Source organism: Xyrauchen texanus, chromosome 15 (assembly GCF_025860055.1).
Source record: "Xyrauchen texanus isolate HMW12.3.18 chromosome 15, RBS_HiC_50CHRs, whole genome shotgun sequence".
NCBI classification, from domain to species: Eukaryota; Metazoa; Chordata; class Actinopteri; order Cypriniformes; family Catostomidae; genus Xyrauchen; species Xyrauchen texanus.
In genome coordinates, this window is record NC_068290.1 from 24,096,137 (window position 1) to 24,115,212 (window position 19,076).

General features: G+C 39.7%; 1 protein-coding gene across 1 annotated transcript in view; it reads right to left on the bottom strand.

Moving 5' to 3' along the window:
* The window catches only part of LOC127655923 (neuronal acetylcholine receptor subunit beta-2-like), a 49,635-nt gene extending 32,050 nt beyond the window's left edge, over nt 1-17,585 (bottom strand). Inside the window, exon 1 of the mRNA XM_052143997.1 lies at nt 17,438-17,585. Within this exon, the coding sequence (XP_051999957.1) occupies nt 17,438-17,483 (46 nt within the window). The 5' untranslated portion in view covers nt 17,484-17,585. The remainder of the gene's footprint in view (nt 1-17,437) is intronic.
* Nucleotides 17,586-19,076: the final 1,491 nt, after the last annotated feature.

Consider the following 19,076-nt stretch of genomic DNA (forward strand, 5'->3'; position numbering starts at 1 on the left):
ATTATTATTATTATTTATCATTAATAGTGTGTGAGAGAGAGAGAAAATAAGAGAGATCATCACAGAGTAGCTTACCATGTTAGTTAATTATTATTCTTGTTGTTGTTAGAATTAAATATTAAGAACAATCAGGAGGAAGGAATCCTACTAACCTATGGCCAAGTGAAGTCTATGCCCAAAGCACTGGAGCCTCATCCATCCATTTACGTCAGCCGCTAGCTTTATGTTTGAGGCATTGTCCGTAGTGATACAGATGAGCTGTCCTCCTTGAAGCCCCATGCAGCCATCACTTCACTCAGCCCATGGATGATGTTTTGTGGTCTTCAGGATAAAACGCTGTTTGGAGACACTTTGTCTTCAGATTGAAATCGGCATTGATGTAATGAATAGTAAGACTGATGTAAGGCTTCATGGTGCGGCTTGACCATATGTCCATTGTAGTGGCAAAGTATTCGGTTGTAGACACATAATTTGCAACATCCTCACAGCATTTATTATAAAGGGCAGGCAGTGCAACTCTGGTGAAATGGTGTCGTGATGGCAACACTTGTCCAAGGTGTTTACCAGTTTCTTGAATCCTTGGTTGCTAACAGTGCTAACCGGACTGGACTTTTGCTATGAAAAATGTGATGGCATCTGTTATTTCTTTATGTCTGTGAGAGCAGGATGGGTAGGCGGTTGAATTATAAAAACTGTCCTTAATCGATGACTGTGTTGCAGTGGAAAAGACGATGGGGCTTTACTTTTCTTTGGTTTTTGTTTGTTTATAGTTTGGTCATAAAGCACTTTGTGATTGAATTTCAGATGATTAAACAAATTGGTTGTATATGTGGTGCAGACACCACCATGCAACAAATCTTGCAAAAAAAAGTTTTGTTCCACATTGGACTCCTTGAAACCAAATTGTTTCCAAATGGCTGAAATGATTTTACATTTCTTGTCGACCAAAGGCTTTCTTTCTGTCATCTTGGCTCGATCTGTACTAAACATGCCACAGCCTCGTGAGGAATGAGTTTGGCCTTTTAGGGAGGGGCAAAAGCACACCGCTGTAAAGGAAAAGGGTGTGCAGTTTTTAAAAAGACAAAACGAGAACATTGCGAAATGGAATGCGGCACAATAATTGTTTTATCTCGATAATTTTGTTTTCATAATCATCGGAGGCCATAATCGAAATTAAAATCGAAAATTTGATTAATCACTCAGCCCTAATCTGCAATTGGTCTAACAAAGAGATAGTCCTGCCCCAATTCATGCCATTGGTTGAGTAACATTGTTGGGGTGGGTCTAAATGGATTGCTCCAAACAAACAGAGCAATTTTCATAGCGCAACAAAAACACAGTGCTTACAGTTTTCAAGAAAATTTACCTATGGTTTGCTAATGTTGTCCCTACATATTAAGAGGGATAGAAGAAACTATTTTAACAGAAAAAGTTACATACTTCAGCTTTAACATCTAGTTCCCCTTCTGTCACTCACTCGACGTTGTGTCGAATGTAGTGACACAAGGGGTCTTTCTTGAGAGACTCGCGTACCTCTGAACTTGAGAAAAGGCCAATGAGAAATTGGCAGACAGAATTTGCATGTCCCACCCCCGGACATAAGGGTATAAAGGGAAGCGGTCGTGCGTCTGTCAGTCAGATTTTTTCTTTGGATCCGAGCGGTTGTGCAGCATCAAGCTGAGTCTCACTGTTCCACTTACCTCTGTTGGTGAAACACTGCTGTTGGATCTACGGCACATCATCAGCGGCATCCACCTGTGCACCGAGAACACTGCCACATGGCGGGATCGCCTGGTACACCCTCCAAGGCCTGTAGGATGATGTCGTCGCTGGTCGCCTCCGCCCTGCATTCCATGGCTCTCCTGCAGGTCCACCAAGCCAAGGCACTTAAAGAACTACACCTGGGTAGTCTCGACCCCGATGTGCTGCAGGAACTGCGCTCTGCCACAGACCTCGCTCTCAGAGCCACGAAGGTCACAGCGTGGGCCCTCGGGCAGGCGATGGCCACCCTCGTGGTCCAGGAACGCCACCTCTGGCTGAAAATTGTCGAGATGCACGACGTTGACAAGGAACGCTTTCTCAATGCCCCCATCTCCCAGCTTGGCCTCTTCGGCGACACCGTAGATGACTTAGTCCAGCAGTTTTCAGCGGTGAAGAGGCAGATGGAGGCTATTTCCCACATCATGCAACGGCGCGGCGTCTGCCCGTCGAGGGCGTCCCCCTGCGGCTAAAAATCAGACAGCTCAGCCCTGAGTGACCCACAGGCGGCGTACGCCCCCCGTCTCCTGGAACCCTTCTAGGACCCGGAAAGCTCCTAAGTGCTCCTGAGACGGAAGACCCAGGAAGTCAGGTGTTCACTCCATCCCCCGGTGGAAAATTCTTATTTTCCTTATTTTTATTCCTTATTAGAGCAAGGTAAGTACTTTGAGTCTTTTCTCAGCAGCCAAGCCTCGGGATGAGCCCCACCTGGTACCTAAAAAATTGTGGATGCATGGCTTTCGCTGTCCAACCTGTCGCATTGGCTTGCCAGGACCGTCCAACTCAGCTACGTAATTCAATTTGCAAGGCTCCCGCCTCATTTCAGTGGTATTCGATCCACCTCGATGCGCGGCGAGAACGCCTGCGCATTACGGGCAGAGATTACAACCCTGTTACTCAAGGACACAATAGAGCCCGTCCCTCCAACCGAGATGAAAAAGGGTTTCTACAGCCCTTACATTATCGTACCCAAAAAAGGCGGTGGGTTGCTGCCAATCTTGGACTTGCGAGTTCTAAACCGGGCTTTACACAAACTCCCGTTCAAAATGCTCATGCAGAAACAGATTCTGACCTGTGTTTGGCATCAAGATTGGTTCATGGAGGTAGACCTGAAAAACGCATACTTCCACGTCTCCATCTTGCCTCGACACCGCCCCTTCCTACAGTTTGCGTTCGATGGCCATGCGTATCAGTTCAGACAGCACCGGACGCGCTGTCGCGACAGGTTTCACCCGGCGGAGAGTGGAGGCTCCACCCCCAGGTGGTCCAGCTGATTTGGGACCAGTTTAGCATGGCACAGGTAGATCTCTTTGCCTCCCAAGACAATTTTGTAATATGGCACTTTTTGTACCACTGTCTCCCTAAGATGATTCGCTGATGTTCTTCCTCTTTTGTAAGTCGCTTTGGATAAAAGCGTCTGCCAAATGAATAAATGTAAATGTAAATGTAATAATAATAAAATAAATAAAAGAATAAATGTCTTGATAAAAAAAATATAATTAGTTTTTAATGAAAGTTATTCCCGAATTTATTTTTGTAGACTTTTTTTTTGTTTATTTATGAATTTATCTTTTTATTTTTATTCTTTAAAACATTTTTTATTAATTCATTTTTTTATTTATTATTATTTATTTATGTATTTATTTATTCACACCTGTATTTATTTCCATATTTAAATATTCCAACATGTATTTATTTTTTTTATTTATTCTTACATTTCTGTCTCTTGTATGATAATTATGTGGGCTGGTCCTTACCACTGGCTTATAGTAGATTGAAGCGTTTTACTCATGACTTGTTTTGATGTGATGTAAGGTCATAGCCATATCTATTTGTGTGGCTAAAAACACAAGAGCTTAAATCAATCCAAGTTTTACTGGTTATACTACAATCACAAAATAAATGGGCAGCTGTTTCTTCAACAAAACCACAAAATGAGCAAGTTTCATCAATTATATGATTTAACCTTTTCTTTTTTCTGTGTATATAACTTCATATTTTGATGTCCGCAAATCCATAATATTGATTTCTGTTGTTATGATTGTTCATTGTAAAAGATACAACCACGTTTCATTTCCCTGATAGTTTATGTATATATGTATATATAAGTTCTGCAATAAAATTTGTAAAAAAAAATCTATAGCTGATGCTTCACATATATCTTGAGTGTTGCGCAACTTAGTGAATGAAGTAGATAACCACGCATCAAATTACTATTTTTCATTTAGAGTATAGATGCTTATTGATGGTTTAGGAGAGCTGTAGGCTGGTATGAATGTATTAGCACATCCTGGATTGTTAGACTCTCTGCAAAACGTTTCCCTGCATATTCTAAATCGGTGCGAGTCAGAGGGTGCTAAGGTGGGACGTCCATCTTATTTGCTTTTGATAAGTACTATTGAGCTCTCAACCAATGATGCACTGGAGCTATGCAAGGACCGCCTCCCTCATTTCCATGTTGCACACAGAAAAGTATTTTTTTATTATTACATGTATTTATTTTATTTTTTTTTGCAGCTTTGGGCCTCCATATTTGGGGGCGGGACATGCAAATTCTGTCTGGCAATTTTTCATTGGCCTTTTCTCAAGTTCAGAGGTACAAGAGGCTCTCAAGAAAGACCACTTTTGTCAGTACATTCGACACAATGTCTTGTTCCCTCCATCAGGGAACGGAGGTTACAACAGTAACCATGATGTTTTGTGTTCCACAGAAGAATGTAAGTCATACAGGTTTGAAACAAGTGTGAATAAATTATGACAGAATTTTCATTTTTGGATAAATTATCCCTTTAGAAATTAGTGACCTAAATAAGTTAACGCCTCTGGATTCTGAAGGCCAAACAGTCTTGGAGGTAAAGATCAGTTTACAGCACCTGCCACTCTTATTCTCCATTGAAACACACCGTGCCTGCTATAAATGCGCTTTAGTATGAACGATAGCACCCTGAACCCATTGTATTTTTATGCTTCCCTTTATACACACCTTGTCTGTTATTTTGGGTTTGTCTGCAATCTGTACAATCACTATGCTCCTTGTTTTAACAATAAAACATTTTGTTTGAAAATTAAGTGTTTACAATTAGTCTAACTTGTGTTGGCAGGCTTTATGTCTGGCTGACTTGGAATGGCTTGTTTCAGCTTGTTTGCACATATCTAAGAGGAGCATTGGCTTGACAAGACTTGGACACATCTGGATTTTTACAAAAAGCAGCTCATTGGAAATACTGTTAATAAACCTGCCTCTTAAATATTCACAGTTAAAAGAGGATTTTGTTTTTGAAATTATTAAAATGATTTTCTTTTGAAAATGAACACAGTGATTATTTTACAGTGTGGTTGACCACCATAAATGTATATGTGCCTATGTACAATGGCCAGGCTCATTCATGTGAGCATTTTGATTGAATATCAAATAGTGGTGTTACCAATTTGCATTTTAGCTATATTTTCAGCTAAATTAAGACAGATGGATATAGAGTTATTAACAATTCTTTGTCTCTCTACTTTGTATGCCGTTTCTCTCTCTCTTTCTTTCTCTCGCTCAGTCTTTTTCACTTGCTATCATTCCTTAATGACATCTCAGTTGTGGGTAAACTGCTTGTTGTGTTTTTAATTTATAAATCATTACGATGTTCTTAAAATCACCATACTGTAAAGTCACCTGCTATTTTCAAAGCTTATTTTGGAGGCAGATAAAATAAAGGTTTTGAATAGTAACACTTTCCTTGAAAATCTTTTCCTACACAGAATCTAAAGTGTATAAAGTTACAATTTAAATTGTTGATAATCAGAATAAAATTGCATTCAAAAGTATTTGATTACTGAAGAGATTACGTTTCCTTTTATTGTAATTTGTTTAATTTAATATTTAATTTGTTCAATTGCAAAACATGTATCCATATCAATGATGCGATCCAAGGAGCTTTTGAAAAGCTTTCGTTTCATTCATACGAGCACTTTCACACTGTTGGGAGTGAAAAGGTGAATATGAAGTCAGTGAGGAACTTTCCCTTGGAAGCTTAGAGCAGCTACATCATGTTTCTACACCTTAAAAAGAATTGTTAGAAACACTTTGACAGATAAATCCAATAAATACCCGATTACATGCCTTGTCAATGTTTTTTATGCAGTTAGGTTAACAAGAAATGCTAACAAATGTAGCATTTAACATCATATATGGTATAAAGCTACAAATAATATATTTTCTGCCTCATTCTATAAATAGAATTCACATGCGATCAGAAAGAGATGTAATTTTTTATGCTCTGTGGGGTTTTGAAGTTTGGAGCAGAAAAATAATTAACCTTTTGTAAATTTTCATTATGCTAAGCTAAATGCTATTTCTTGCTTTTACATGCATCTTTTACAAGGCACAAATATATTTTATTCATTTTATTCTTAATGAGAATTTAAATATTTTCTTGAAATATTTCCTTACAAAATATATATTTTTTTTAAATATTTAAAACAAGATACATTTACTTGAGGGGCAAAACTGCATTTACTAAAACTTTTTTTAGTGTATTTTCCTTATTTAATTGTATAGTCAAAACAAGTGAAAAAAATCTTCCAGTGCTGAAGAAGTAATCCAAAGTACTTAGATTACATTCCTGACCTTGAGTAATCTAATGGAATACATTACAAATTACTTTTTACAGCCTTCTCTGCAAATAATCTGAGCATGCCTTTTAGCTCAGCTATTATAAATAAAAAAAGCAGCGAGATGAGTTGAACACAGAGTGAATAAGGAAAAGTGATAAATAATCATAAGGTTCTTTGCTGAGTCATGGCTCTATGCTCTTTTTACCTCACTTAACACAATAGCAACAGTTTCCAAATCACCCCATTCCACACACTGCCAGCACTTCCTAAAAATATGCATATTAGCACATTCACATACATACAGAGAAAGGTGCTGACAAAAACAGATGCCTTTGAATATGTTGGCCAATATAATCTGATATATTTAACATCATTTAATTTTTAAATGCATGTAGCAACTCAACATCAACAAAAAAAAAACAAGAGTGTCTAATTTTTTTTTTATAGATCTGCCATTCGATGTAAAAGATTAGCATGCAAGGCAAACAGGTTGGATATTTGTGTTGAATTGGAAAGCCTCTCTGACTATGTTTACATGGACACCAGAAAGTGGCTTATTGCGAGAAAGCAGTGTTCTCGTTTACATGCACTGTTTAAGCGGTGTACTCTTTAAACACGTATACATGCAGCTCGGTCAATAAACAGCTTTCTCCACAGCAACATCATTTCACATTTATTTCATTAGAAAATAAATCATAGCAACAGAAAATAAAATAGTTAAGTCTTCCTTGGATACTATGTTTGTTATTTAACAAGCGTCTTGGGGAAAGTACGATGCTGTGGAGAAAACTGCTTACTGACTGAGCTTCATGTATATGGGAGTAAGGAGTACGCCACTTATACCGTGCATGTAAACATGAACACTGCTTTCTCACAATAACCTGCTTTATGGTGTCTTTGTAAACAGTCAGTACTAGTGTTGGGTGCTGAAACGGTCTGTGGATAAGAGTTATCCACAGATCTGCTCCTTAACTAGATCGGCTAAGTGTTGACCAAGCATGTAGATCAGAGGACCACAACTCAGCAGGATGTTGATCTGCACATATAAACCACAATCTACACAATCTACAAAAACAGAAATACAGAAAAGGGTGTTCAAATATCAAAGATGCCCATTAGACAGAAATGTTTAAGGGACACCACTCTATCACTCAGAGGAGTGGTGGGGGTTGAGATAAGTAGATGTGTGTTTAACCGAAAGTAAGGGAGAGTCCATATACTCTTTGAGGAGGCATTTGTGTGGGCACTGAGTTGTGAATAATCAATGCTAAAAATAGGCAAGGAGGTGAACCTCACATCCGCACCTACACTCGCGCAGTGTTCTTTATTGACCTCTCACAATGTGCATCTCTTCATGCGCATGTGCAAATGGAAATGACATGCATGGACAAGTTTGCGATTATGTAATTTGATTAGTATGCATGCCTGCAGGTTTGAGATCTGTCTCTGTTTTGAGCAACACAAACAAACATACTCCACTGTGATTCTTGTTCAACTCTTCTAAGGCACAGTTTGCCAGCTGTTCCACCATACGAATGCATCCATTCATTTCCAGCATCTCTGTCTCATTGATTTTTCCCTTTCGCAACAAGGCAATGTTCTGTGTTTGTAAACTTCTCGGTTACTGTTGTAACCTCCGTTCAATGATGGAGCGAACGAGATGTTGTGTTGATGTAGTGTCACTAGGGGTCGCTCTTGGGAGCCCCATACACCACTGATCTTTGAGGAAAGGCCAAGGAGAATTAGTGAGTGGAATTAGCATTCCATTCCCAAGACATACAGGTAAAAAAGGAGCTGGCTGCAACTACTCATTGCACAAGGCGCCCCAGCCTAACTTGGAGGTGTCTGTCGTGACCACGGCATGTCTGGACACTTGCTGTAGGGGAACGCCTGCCCGCAGAAATGCAAGGTCTGTCCAAGGGCTGAACAAGTGGCGCCAGACTGGCGTGATGGCCACGTGATGTGTCGTGGCACCATGCCCATCTCGGGACTCGAGTCTGAAGCCAGTGGTGAAGCAGTCTCTTATACATCAACTCGAGCAGCACCGAGGATACCATATGCCCCGGGAGCCTCTGAAAGTGTTTCAGTGGAACCGCTGTCCTGCACTTGAATGACTTCAGGCAGTTCAGCACCGCTTGTGAGGCATTTAATCATCAAGACCATGCAGAGAAAAGAGAGCTTTGAACCAGGGAGAGCTTTCTCTTTTCCCAGTTGACTCGAAGCCCTAGACGTTTGAGGTGCATGAGCACCAGGTCCCTGGGTGCACACAGCAACTCTCAAGAGTGTGCTAGAAACAGCTATTTGTCGAGGTAGTTGAGTAGTTATTTTGATAATAGATTAATCTTTGATTAATCGTATATTAAAAAAAAATAGTGTATTTTATTAAAATATGATTTAAAAAAAGAAAAGAAATGATAACGGCGTAAGAATTTGGTTCGATTTACAGAAATGAATTCACAATTCTATACTCTCACAAACTTTGAACAAAGACTGAATCATGAAAAGTTTGAATTTATTATTATTATTATTATTATTATTATTATTATTATTACTTTCAGTACACGTTAAATATTTCCTTTCATTACTTGTAAAACTTTGTAGAACAAAAATAACTGTTAATTAAAGCATAAAATGATTAATCAGGGATGGACTGGGACTAAATCAGCACAGCAGGGGACAATGGTGACACCACAATAGAAATATTAATAATTCTGCCTAGCTGAAAAAGACATAATTATGTTAGATACATATGCTTGTACACTGTCACTGATTACATACATTTTAATATTTGTAATTAATATTTTAGGTCTTAAAATAAATTATAAATTTTTTCTAAACTAATCTTTTCAAAAATATGTGTATGTTTGTCCAGTAAAATAATGTTTGCCATGCTATAAATTTACTGGTGGAATCAGACATTACATTCACATTATCAGGACTATTAAATATCAGGACACTTAGCATTATTATACATTATATACAGTTTAATACAGTACAGTATTCAGTAAACGCAGTGCAGATTTACTCTTGCGATGAAAATGCTTATCCCGGTACTCACAGGACTACAAACACTTACGCAAAAGATGTAAAACTCTTTAAACCACACACTTTGACCTCTGTGACGAGGGGTGGCAGTGCATAATATAAATATATATATTTTTTTACACCTATTATTTAAGTGTAAATATGAGTTTTTGAGACCGGGTGTGTTCAGTCACTACTACACCACAAGTTGCAGCCTTAGTCCAAATCGTTGCCAGATCTGCTCATCCTTAATAAAGAGAAGGCGAACTGCAGGACTCTTAGCTCAGCAATGCCAGAACAGTGTAATTAGACACTAATTACTGTTAATGCATCAGTAGAATGGACAGGGTGAGAGGAACTGAATATTGATTAATCATATATTTTGGCTGTGTGGGTGCCTAAACAAATACAGTGAAAAAGTGGTCATCGGCAATTGTTACTTTGAGGTACTGACCTAACCTATTCCTTGAAATTAGTTTTGTTGATGTAACGTAATGTATTCAGATTGATGTAAATGGTGAAATCATATTTTTGACTTGAGTAAAACCATTTAATTTAAACGTCACCACAAGAAGCACATTTTTAGATTACAATTCTTTCAGTGTACCTAATCTAACCTTTTTTTTTTTTTATGAAACCATTAAATAATATTTTTGACTGAAATTTGAATTGATGTTAGCTTATGAACCACATATTAGACATTTTTCCCAATAAATTTGGTTCAATACAAGTTTCAATCAACAGTATTTGTGGCATAAAATGTATTACCACAAAAATATATTTTGACTTTACCCTCCTTTTCTTTAAAAAGCAAAAATCTGGGTTATAGTGAAGCACTTATAATGGAAGTGAATGTGGCCGATCCATAAGCATTCAAATGCTCACTGTTTTAAAAGTATCCACAAGACATAATATGCATGCTAACATTTTCTGTGTAAAGTTATTGCCAATTTTACAACTTCATTGCCATGATGATGTAATTTCAACAAACCCTAAAATGACTGTAAAAAATATGATTTAAACAATTTTAGTGCTCCAATAATACATGAGTTTTAACAGAATAATTAATGTAAGTACTTTTATAAAATGATAAGCTTCACATTTCTGCATTTAAACCCTCAAATAATTTCAACAATCACTTCCATTCTAAGTGCATCACTGCAACCACGATTTTTGCTTTTTTTTTAAGAAAAGGAGGGACAGGTCAAAATTATTTCTATTTTTAAATGCCACAAATACTGTCGATAGAGCTTAACTTGTAGTGAACACGGAATATTCCTTTAAGGAGCTATTTGTACCTGATCTAACCATTAAAATTAGCTTTGTTGGTGTAATCTAGTGCATTACTGATGATTCAGTGATGTTAAAAAATGTTTTTACTTGAATAAAACCAGAGGATTTTAAGTTAACATAGTTTTTTTTGTGTGTCGAAAGTGAAGCAAAGAATGGTGGGATTTTATCTAAAAAGAGTTAGTTACCAACCTGAATACCAGAAGAGATTTTATTTTTTAATAAATAGCATATTACGTGTACATTTACATATTTGTCAGGTGCTTTTATTCAAAGTGATAGCCCATATGAAAATGTCCTTTTTTTCTGGTCATAAAGTTTATCAAGATTGAAAAATAAATTTCTTCTTATTGAATGTCACGTTCCGGCATTTGTGCTGGCTCATAATGTTGTTTGTTTTTATCTCTACCTTGTGTCTCACAGGTGGAGCCAGCACGCGTGATCAGCCTTTTCATGGAAAGCTGTTTATTCCCGAGTAGACGCTGACCATGGCAATGATTTACTCACCCGTTACACCTGCTTCTCACTGATTGCACTCCTTACTTTTTCCTTGTGTTTACCCTCTTTCTTTGCCAGTTTATTGTTTTCTGTCAAGTTTTTACCATGCTCTCTTGTTTAGTTGGAGATTGCTCGTGTGTCTGTTGGTTGCTTGTCTCTAGAGGTGTGGTTACCTTCCAGTTTGCCATCACCTTCACCTGTATTGTCACCCAGTTCCCTTGGAGGAGGATTCCTCGGTCTCTGCCCACGTGTCGGAGGAGAAACTCACCTGGGTTTTGCTCCACACCAGCTTCAATGGACTCTCTTCGGATTGCTCCTGACTTCCAAAATGCACTCACTCATCATACTAACACACTCATTCCTTAGCCCGCAGCTTTTGACTCAGCTCATCACTGCGGCCGATGCCGTGTGCACTTGTACTTTACAAACGTTGTTGTTAATAAACTCATTGACTGTTTCCCTCTGTGTTTGGGTCCCTTTGTCTCCCCTAACCCAAAATGGCCACCATGGACCCAGCGGAGGAGAGTACTCTTCGCTCCACCCTTACACAACAAGGAGCTCTGCTTGGACGACACCAAAATCAAATCTCTGCCTATAACCGTGCTCTGAAAATGATGGCTTGCGGAACTCTGTGGTCCAGCAGCTCCATCATCCTCTCAATACCAGTCCCATGCAGCATACACCCCCATCTTCTTTGGTGTCTTTCCATGCCCCATGGCACCCAGTGGCGTGCCTCCACACTCCAGCTCCATTCTCAGGTGAGGGATCTCTCAGAGCTTCTCACGATGCTCACTGTTCTCTACTTGCAGCCCTCCATATTTTCCTCAGACATGATGAAGATTGAATCACGCTCCTCTCTTGAAGGACTGGAGAATGGGGAACAGCAGTGTGGGATAACCAACATCCTCAATGCTCAACCTATGAAGCTTTCTCCTTGGAACTTCACAGAATGTTTGACAATGCAGCTCAAGTTCGGGAGGCTGGGAGGATTTTATCAGGACTGTCCAAGGGTAATCAATCGGTAGCTGACTATGTGATAGATTTTCACAACCCATCATGCTATGTGGGACTTGTTCTTGAGGGGACTGAAACTATCCAGGATGAGATTTATCCTTTGGATCATCCCCCTCGATATGACTATTTGGTGGGCCTGGCCATCCGAGTTGATCAATGCCTGACTCAGCGTCGGGATCATCATAGATCGGCAACTTTTATTGGAGGTTTATAATAAATTATAGCTAACTCGCCATGTCCCTGACGGATCTCACCTCGACACGCATTTACTTTTGTTGGTCTCCACGGACTGAACCATGTTTTCTATACTTAAAGAGTGGTTTTCCACCACACCTATTTTAATAACCTGCTAGTCAGTTCGTGGTGGAGGTGGATGTGTCCGAGGACGGTGTTGGAGCGGTCCTCTCACAGCACTCTCCCTCAGAAGGAAAGATGCATCTGTGTGCATTCTTTTTGCACCGCTTAACACAGAACAGAATTACGACTTCGGTAACTGGGAATTATTGGCTGTCCGGTTGGACTTGGGTGAGTGGCATCATTGGTTAGAAGGTTCGGGGATACCTTTCGTGGTTTGGACTGATCACAAGAACCTACATCAAGTACATCTGTGGCGTCTTCACTCTAAGCAGGCTCGCTGGGCGTTGTATTTCAAATGATTTAATTTCACCGTCATATCGCCCGGGCTCCAAAAACATCAAGTCCTTATCTCGATGTTTCAAAATCGAAACCTCCACCATCCCAGTGGATACCATCCTCCCCGCCCCTCAAGTGGTGGACATGGTATCCTGGGAGGTGGAGGCTAAAGTCTGCACTGCGCTACGTAACACTGTGGGTAAGCTGTTTGTTTCACAATCAGTTTGAACGCACGTCCTTCAGTGGGGTCACATGTATGACATTGTCTGCCACCCGGGGGCTACTTGTACTCAGAGGCTCATTAGACAGTGTTTCTGGTGGCCATCGCTTGAGCAGGACATTCACCAGTTCTTTGCTGCTTGTACAGTTTGTGAGACTAATAAGACAGCCTGTAACCCCCACGGCCGGGCTCCTCCAAACTCTGTCTGTCCCTTCGAGACTCTGGTCACACATAGCCATGGACCCCCTCCCATGGCAACAGGTTCTCGAAGGCGGCTCATTTTATTCCCCTCCCAAAATTCAGTGGTAGTGGTCATTAATAATGTCTTCCGCATCCATGGCCTCCTGGTAAACGGGGTTTCTGACAGAGGCCCTCAGTTTGTGTCATGTTTTTGGGCAGAGTTCTGTCGACAGCTGGGGGACTACAGTGAGTTTGTTCTCTGGGTTTAACTCCCAGACAAATGGGCAAGCGGAGCAAGCTAACCAAGAACTGGAAAAGCCCCTGTGATATATGGCCTCCCATAACCCTTCTTCTTAGAGGGAAAGTTTAGTTTGGGTTGAGTGTGCCCATAACTCATTGCCGTCGTCTACAGGGTTGTCACCCTTCCAGTGTAGCCTCGGCTACCAGCTCCCTCAGTTTCCCTGATGCTCAGGACCTGTCCATTCACACATTTTTACAGAGGTGCTGACACACCTGGAAAGCCACCAGAGAAGCCCTCTAATGGACTGGTGCTCGTGTTAAGAGATCAGCACACCGGCATTGGTCTAAGCCCCTGTGAGCAGGCAAAAGATTTGGTTGTCCTCCCAGGACATTCGTCTCCCCTCATGTAAGATGGGTCCCAAGTTTATTGGATTGTTTTCTATCGGCAAGGTCATTGGTCCTGTGGTGGTCCGCCTCAGATTACCTCCTCACCTCTTACATCCACTCCACCCCCCACACCAACCCCCCCGTGCGTATGGTTGTGGGCTCTCTGGCGTATTCGGCCAGGAGACTCATCAACACTATGCAGAGGGGCAGAAGGTACCAGTGTTGGGTCCCACCGTGGGTATATCCTGGACCACGCCCTCATCAATCGCAGAAAAGTAACTCTGCCGGGGGTGCCACAAGGCAAAATGTGTGTGAAAATAACAAATAACAGAACGTTGTTCAGATTAAAATATATATATATTTTTTTTAAAAGGTGGCTAGGGAGCCTTTTCCCCTACACTTGTAAACAGTTGTAGCATATACTGTACAAATGTTTTGTCAGTTTGCCTAAAATATGTATCTGGTAACATCTAAATAAACAATATTTAATTTGAGTAAACCTGACAAATATATATCTATTTTTTTTAAATATTTTTTATATATTGTAATATTTATGGGATACATTAAGTAGAAAAAGATCCTTGAGACAACATTTGCAAGTTAGCACTTATTTCAGAGTATATATTTTATTGCACTGAAAAAAAACAAAAAAAACAAACACACACATTTTACCTGAATAAGAATGTGCTTCATTTTAACATCTAAATTAACTGTTTTGATTCGAATTTCTTCTCAAAATTATTTAACATCACTGCATCGCCCTTTTTTACAATAGGTTACATGGACAAAATACATTTTAAGGGTTAGAGCAATTTAAGGTAACAACAGCAGGTTACCACTATTCACATTGATTGTGTGCTCCCTAGGATTCAAACCCATGACCTTGGTGTTGCTAATAGCACCATGCTCATAATGTTGTGCTACAGGAAAATAATACAATAGAATAACAGAATTACAGTGTGCTGTATGCTAAAACAGCTAAACACATAGCACAGGTCAGTGCTTTTGACTAGCACTTAATGAGAGTTGAGTCCACAGATCTCTGCTATGCTCCTTATCTGTGTATTATATAACCATAACCATAATCACAACCTGTAAGCATGTCCGTCCATCATAATAACAACCTTTTCAGTCCACTCAGTTAATGAATATCAAATTTGACTGCAGGGTTACTGCATTAAGTTCCTAGTGAGTCTAGTGCACTATGTTAATGTACTATATCTTTACGTTGGGCATTAAGATAATCTTTACATTCTCAGAGAGGGAAAGAGTGTTGTGGGCATAATAGATGTGGGATGGTTGAGCCTTGACGCTCCTCTTTCCTGACACTAACAATCCTCTTCACCACACATCCGACGGTCACTCGTTCTTGAACTCAATTGCTCGTAGTCAGAGCTAATGAACTGAATTACCCTTCTGGGGTCTGACCCTAAGAAAGAAGGACCTATTTTCACCAGTCCACAATTTATCTCTCTCTGTGTGTGTGTGTGTGTGTGTGTGTGTGTGTATGTGTGAGCGTGTATTTATCACTTTGTGGGGACCAAATGTCCCCATAAGGATAGTAAAACCCGAAATTTTTGACCTTGTGGGGACATTTTGTCGGTCCCCATGAGGAAAACAGCTTATAAATCATACTAAATTATGTTTTTTGAAAATTTAAAAATGCAGAATGTTTTCTGTGAGGGTTAGGTTTAGGGGTAGGGTTAGGTTTAGGGGATAGAATATAAAGTTTGTACAGTATAAAAACCATTATGTCTATGGAAAGTCCCCATAAAACATGGAAACACAACATGTGTGTGTGTGTGTGTGTGTGTGTGTGTGTGTGTGTGTGTGTGTGTGTGTGTGTGTGTGTGTGTGTGTGTGTTCATAATTATTTTAATGTCATGTCCAATGCCATAATTATAGCTATGAAGGGGGACATATTAAACTTAAAAAATGTAGACCTACATTCCTATTTCTGTCTCCTCATTTAGGTGGTAATAATTCATTTTAAAGCCTTAAATGCCCCTGGTCTATAAACATATCAAGTTAACAATCTTTGCAACTATGTAGGATACAGTGGGGCTAAAGGCACTTTTAATTTTATTTTCACCCAAAACACTAAACAACAACACCACAGTACTTTTCTTAACACCTGTTTGTCACTATATACTGAAAAATACTCCTGATCCATGAGAATATTGTGTGTAAAGTTTGAATTTGAGGTAATTTTATGTAATATTAAATTTCTTAAATGTTGCAAATGTATTAAGCTAATGAAATTTTTATTTTGAGACAAAATTTATTTGTCATTTTCAGTTTTATTCAAGGTGATTAAATCAAAAGTTTTTTAATAACTGTTAAATAAGTGAAAAGCCACTTCATAAAACACATTGGTTTTCTTTAGTGGTGGGAATAGATTTGTTATGAAGAATGTTCAAACAACCTGTCGTTATTATTATTTATTTTCACACAAATTATGTTGCTCACCAATATTCAGTAAAAATACTTTTTTGATTATTATTCTTTTTTTTTTTATTATCTGTATACACTTTGTGACCATATGCGTGCTTTTAGCCCTGTTGTACTCTAATCTATTCCTGTTAGGCAATGTTAAAGTAATACATAAATGACAAATCACATCTATGCAGTGCTAGTGGTTATGGCACATAAAAGGATGCGGCTCGTTCAAAAATTATTCACATTTATGATGCCATAAACGCTGCTCAGCGCCTCTTCGCACAATGAGAAACCGCCCAACATGCCACCGTCGTTATTCCTTATTAATGTGTTAGCTAAATTATATACAACTCAGGCTGTGCGCAAAAGAACATAGGTGACGTTTAGAAAAATAAATTAACAATGTATCCATCAACACTCAAGTGACGTGCCGTTTTCACGAATGAAATATTATGGCAATAATCCCATCAACAGGGCTATTGTATTGATTCGTGGTCCACCGAAGCAGAGGCCGTTCACGCCGAACGTGACCTTTACTAAAAAACGTAGCGCTCCTGCGTGAGACGCGGCGCAACGGTCAAAGACGTCCGTCCTGCGTATGTGTCTGCGTATTCTAAATATATAAAACAGTGGTTATTAGATCATCAAACATGTTGTCATAACCTGGAGTAGTGGCTGGGCTATTGTTTTAATAATTGTCTGTGTTTATTTCTGTGCTCATATGTATGTGACTGTATGTTTCTTTAATGTTTTATATGCCACATGGCTGTGTTATTGTTTTATTATTTGTATGTGCTTATGAGCTTTTGTCTATGCTTATGAGCTGATGTGCTTATGTACTTTGTATGTTTTCTATGCCATCAACCTGTCAAGGACTGCAGATGAAAATGAGCCTGAATGGCTAAATCTTGCACATTTAAATTATGGACATAAGTGCTCATGTTCATTAATGTGAATTGTCTCTTTTTTAAAAGCATAAACATAAAACATCACGTTCGACAAGTTGCCTTGTTAACTAGGCGCGGGAAAAAGAAAACACACACACACACACACACACACACACACACACACACACACACACACACACACACACACACACACACACACACACACACATAAACGCGTTTCTCTTCCATAGACAAGATAACTTACTTTTCACAATGGCGAGGATGCAGAACAGCGTCCACATAGCCATCATCTCAGCGAGGACCGGGAAGCATCTGCCGCGCGTGAAATGCTCTCCTGTTTGCGCGCGCGTAGGCTCGTGAGGTAGACGCGCGGGAATTTTTCTTTCAGTACCTGGCATTTTTACGTCAGCGTCTCTCGGTTGTTGAACGCGTCGTTTTCCCCTGTGAGGGAGTGGGCACGGTTTTATAAGGAGCCAGGTAGATGATGGACTAATCGCAGTGCACAAGAGGAGCTGAAGCGGCGAGATGACAGAAAGAGGGAAAGATATGGGAGGGGTTGGGAGGCATACCTCTGATTTGCCTACATCCGGTTATCACAGATTTTTTTTTTCTCCCTCTCTTTTTTCATAGGGCCTTTACCATTTCCTTTACAAGGTCATTGGCCCACCTGAACACACTTGCAATGCGTTATTCAGTCAAGAGGGGACTTTAATTCCATTGTGGCTACATCAAATTCTAGGCTATTTTATTGAAGAAGAAAAAAAGCATTCTTCTGTCTAGGAACTATTGATTTTCAGATATCATACTGGCATTTTGCTCACCAACATACAGCTGTTTGACAGCATCATTCCAACAGAAGAAGGTACTGTATAAGCATTTGCTTTCTATGAAGACCCACACTTCATTTGTTTTGCCCCAGGGGAGCAGGTTAATGGGTGCATTTTTAGAGGAGATGGGTATCGTCTCTCCACCAGTCAGCATCGCTAATATCACAGTATGACTGAGGACTATCCTCATATCCCAACTGCCCTTGTATGCATGCCACTCAATTCTAGCCTTTCAACCAGTGGTTCTGCAGTTACTGTGTGTCAAAACTCAGTGCTCAGCATTCCAGAAATAACCATTGCTTCTGGGGAGATGATGAGGTCTCAGTCTCCCAAGATCTCCTTGTCTCCAAACTCTCTCTCACTCTCATGCACATACAGTTTATGACTCTTTCTTTCTCTCTTCCATTACACGTTTACTTACACCCTTTAGCCAAAATGTCTATTTCTGTGTGTTCCCTTGGGGGCTCCCTAAAGACGACCTCTGCTTTACATCCTTAAAGTCACTAGGAGGAGGGAAAGATGTGGAAACATTAATAAAGGAGAAGAAAGAATGGATTAATAGAGACATAAAAAGGAAAGAGTGATCAGGGAAGTGGAATTAATGTGCAGGAAGGCAAAAGCTTGGTCAATGGTGACTGACTAGTTGACTGTTATGAAGGTATTCATGTCCTATTCACACCATAGTGTGCAGCTATGCACTTTCTCAGCAATGACTCATACAGAGCAGAGGATGCCTCAACATTTCAGGAATATAATGCATACCATATTCTGACTTACAGTGCAAGTACATCAGTTAGTACTGGATAGATGGCAGGAACAAAATGTGAAAATGATTGGTTGTTCCTTTGAAGTTTTTGAGATAACATTTTAGATGTTTAGAGATGGTATTTACTCACCCTCATGTCGTTCAAACCTGTATGGCTATTTTCTTCCATGGAACACGTATCAGTGATCATTTACTCATGCTCATGTTGTTCCAGAAGCACAAAAACCATACATGCAATATATGCAGCGCATAGGGGCGCCATATTAAGAGGTTGCCGGTGGTACACCAAG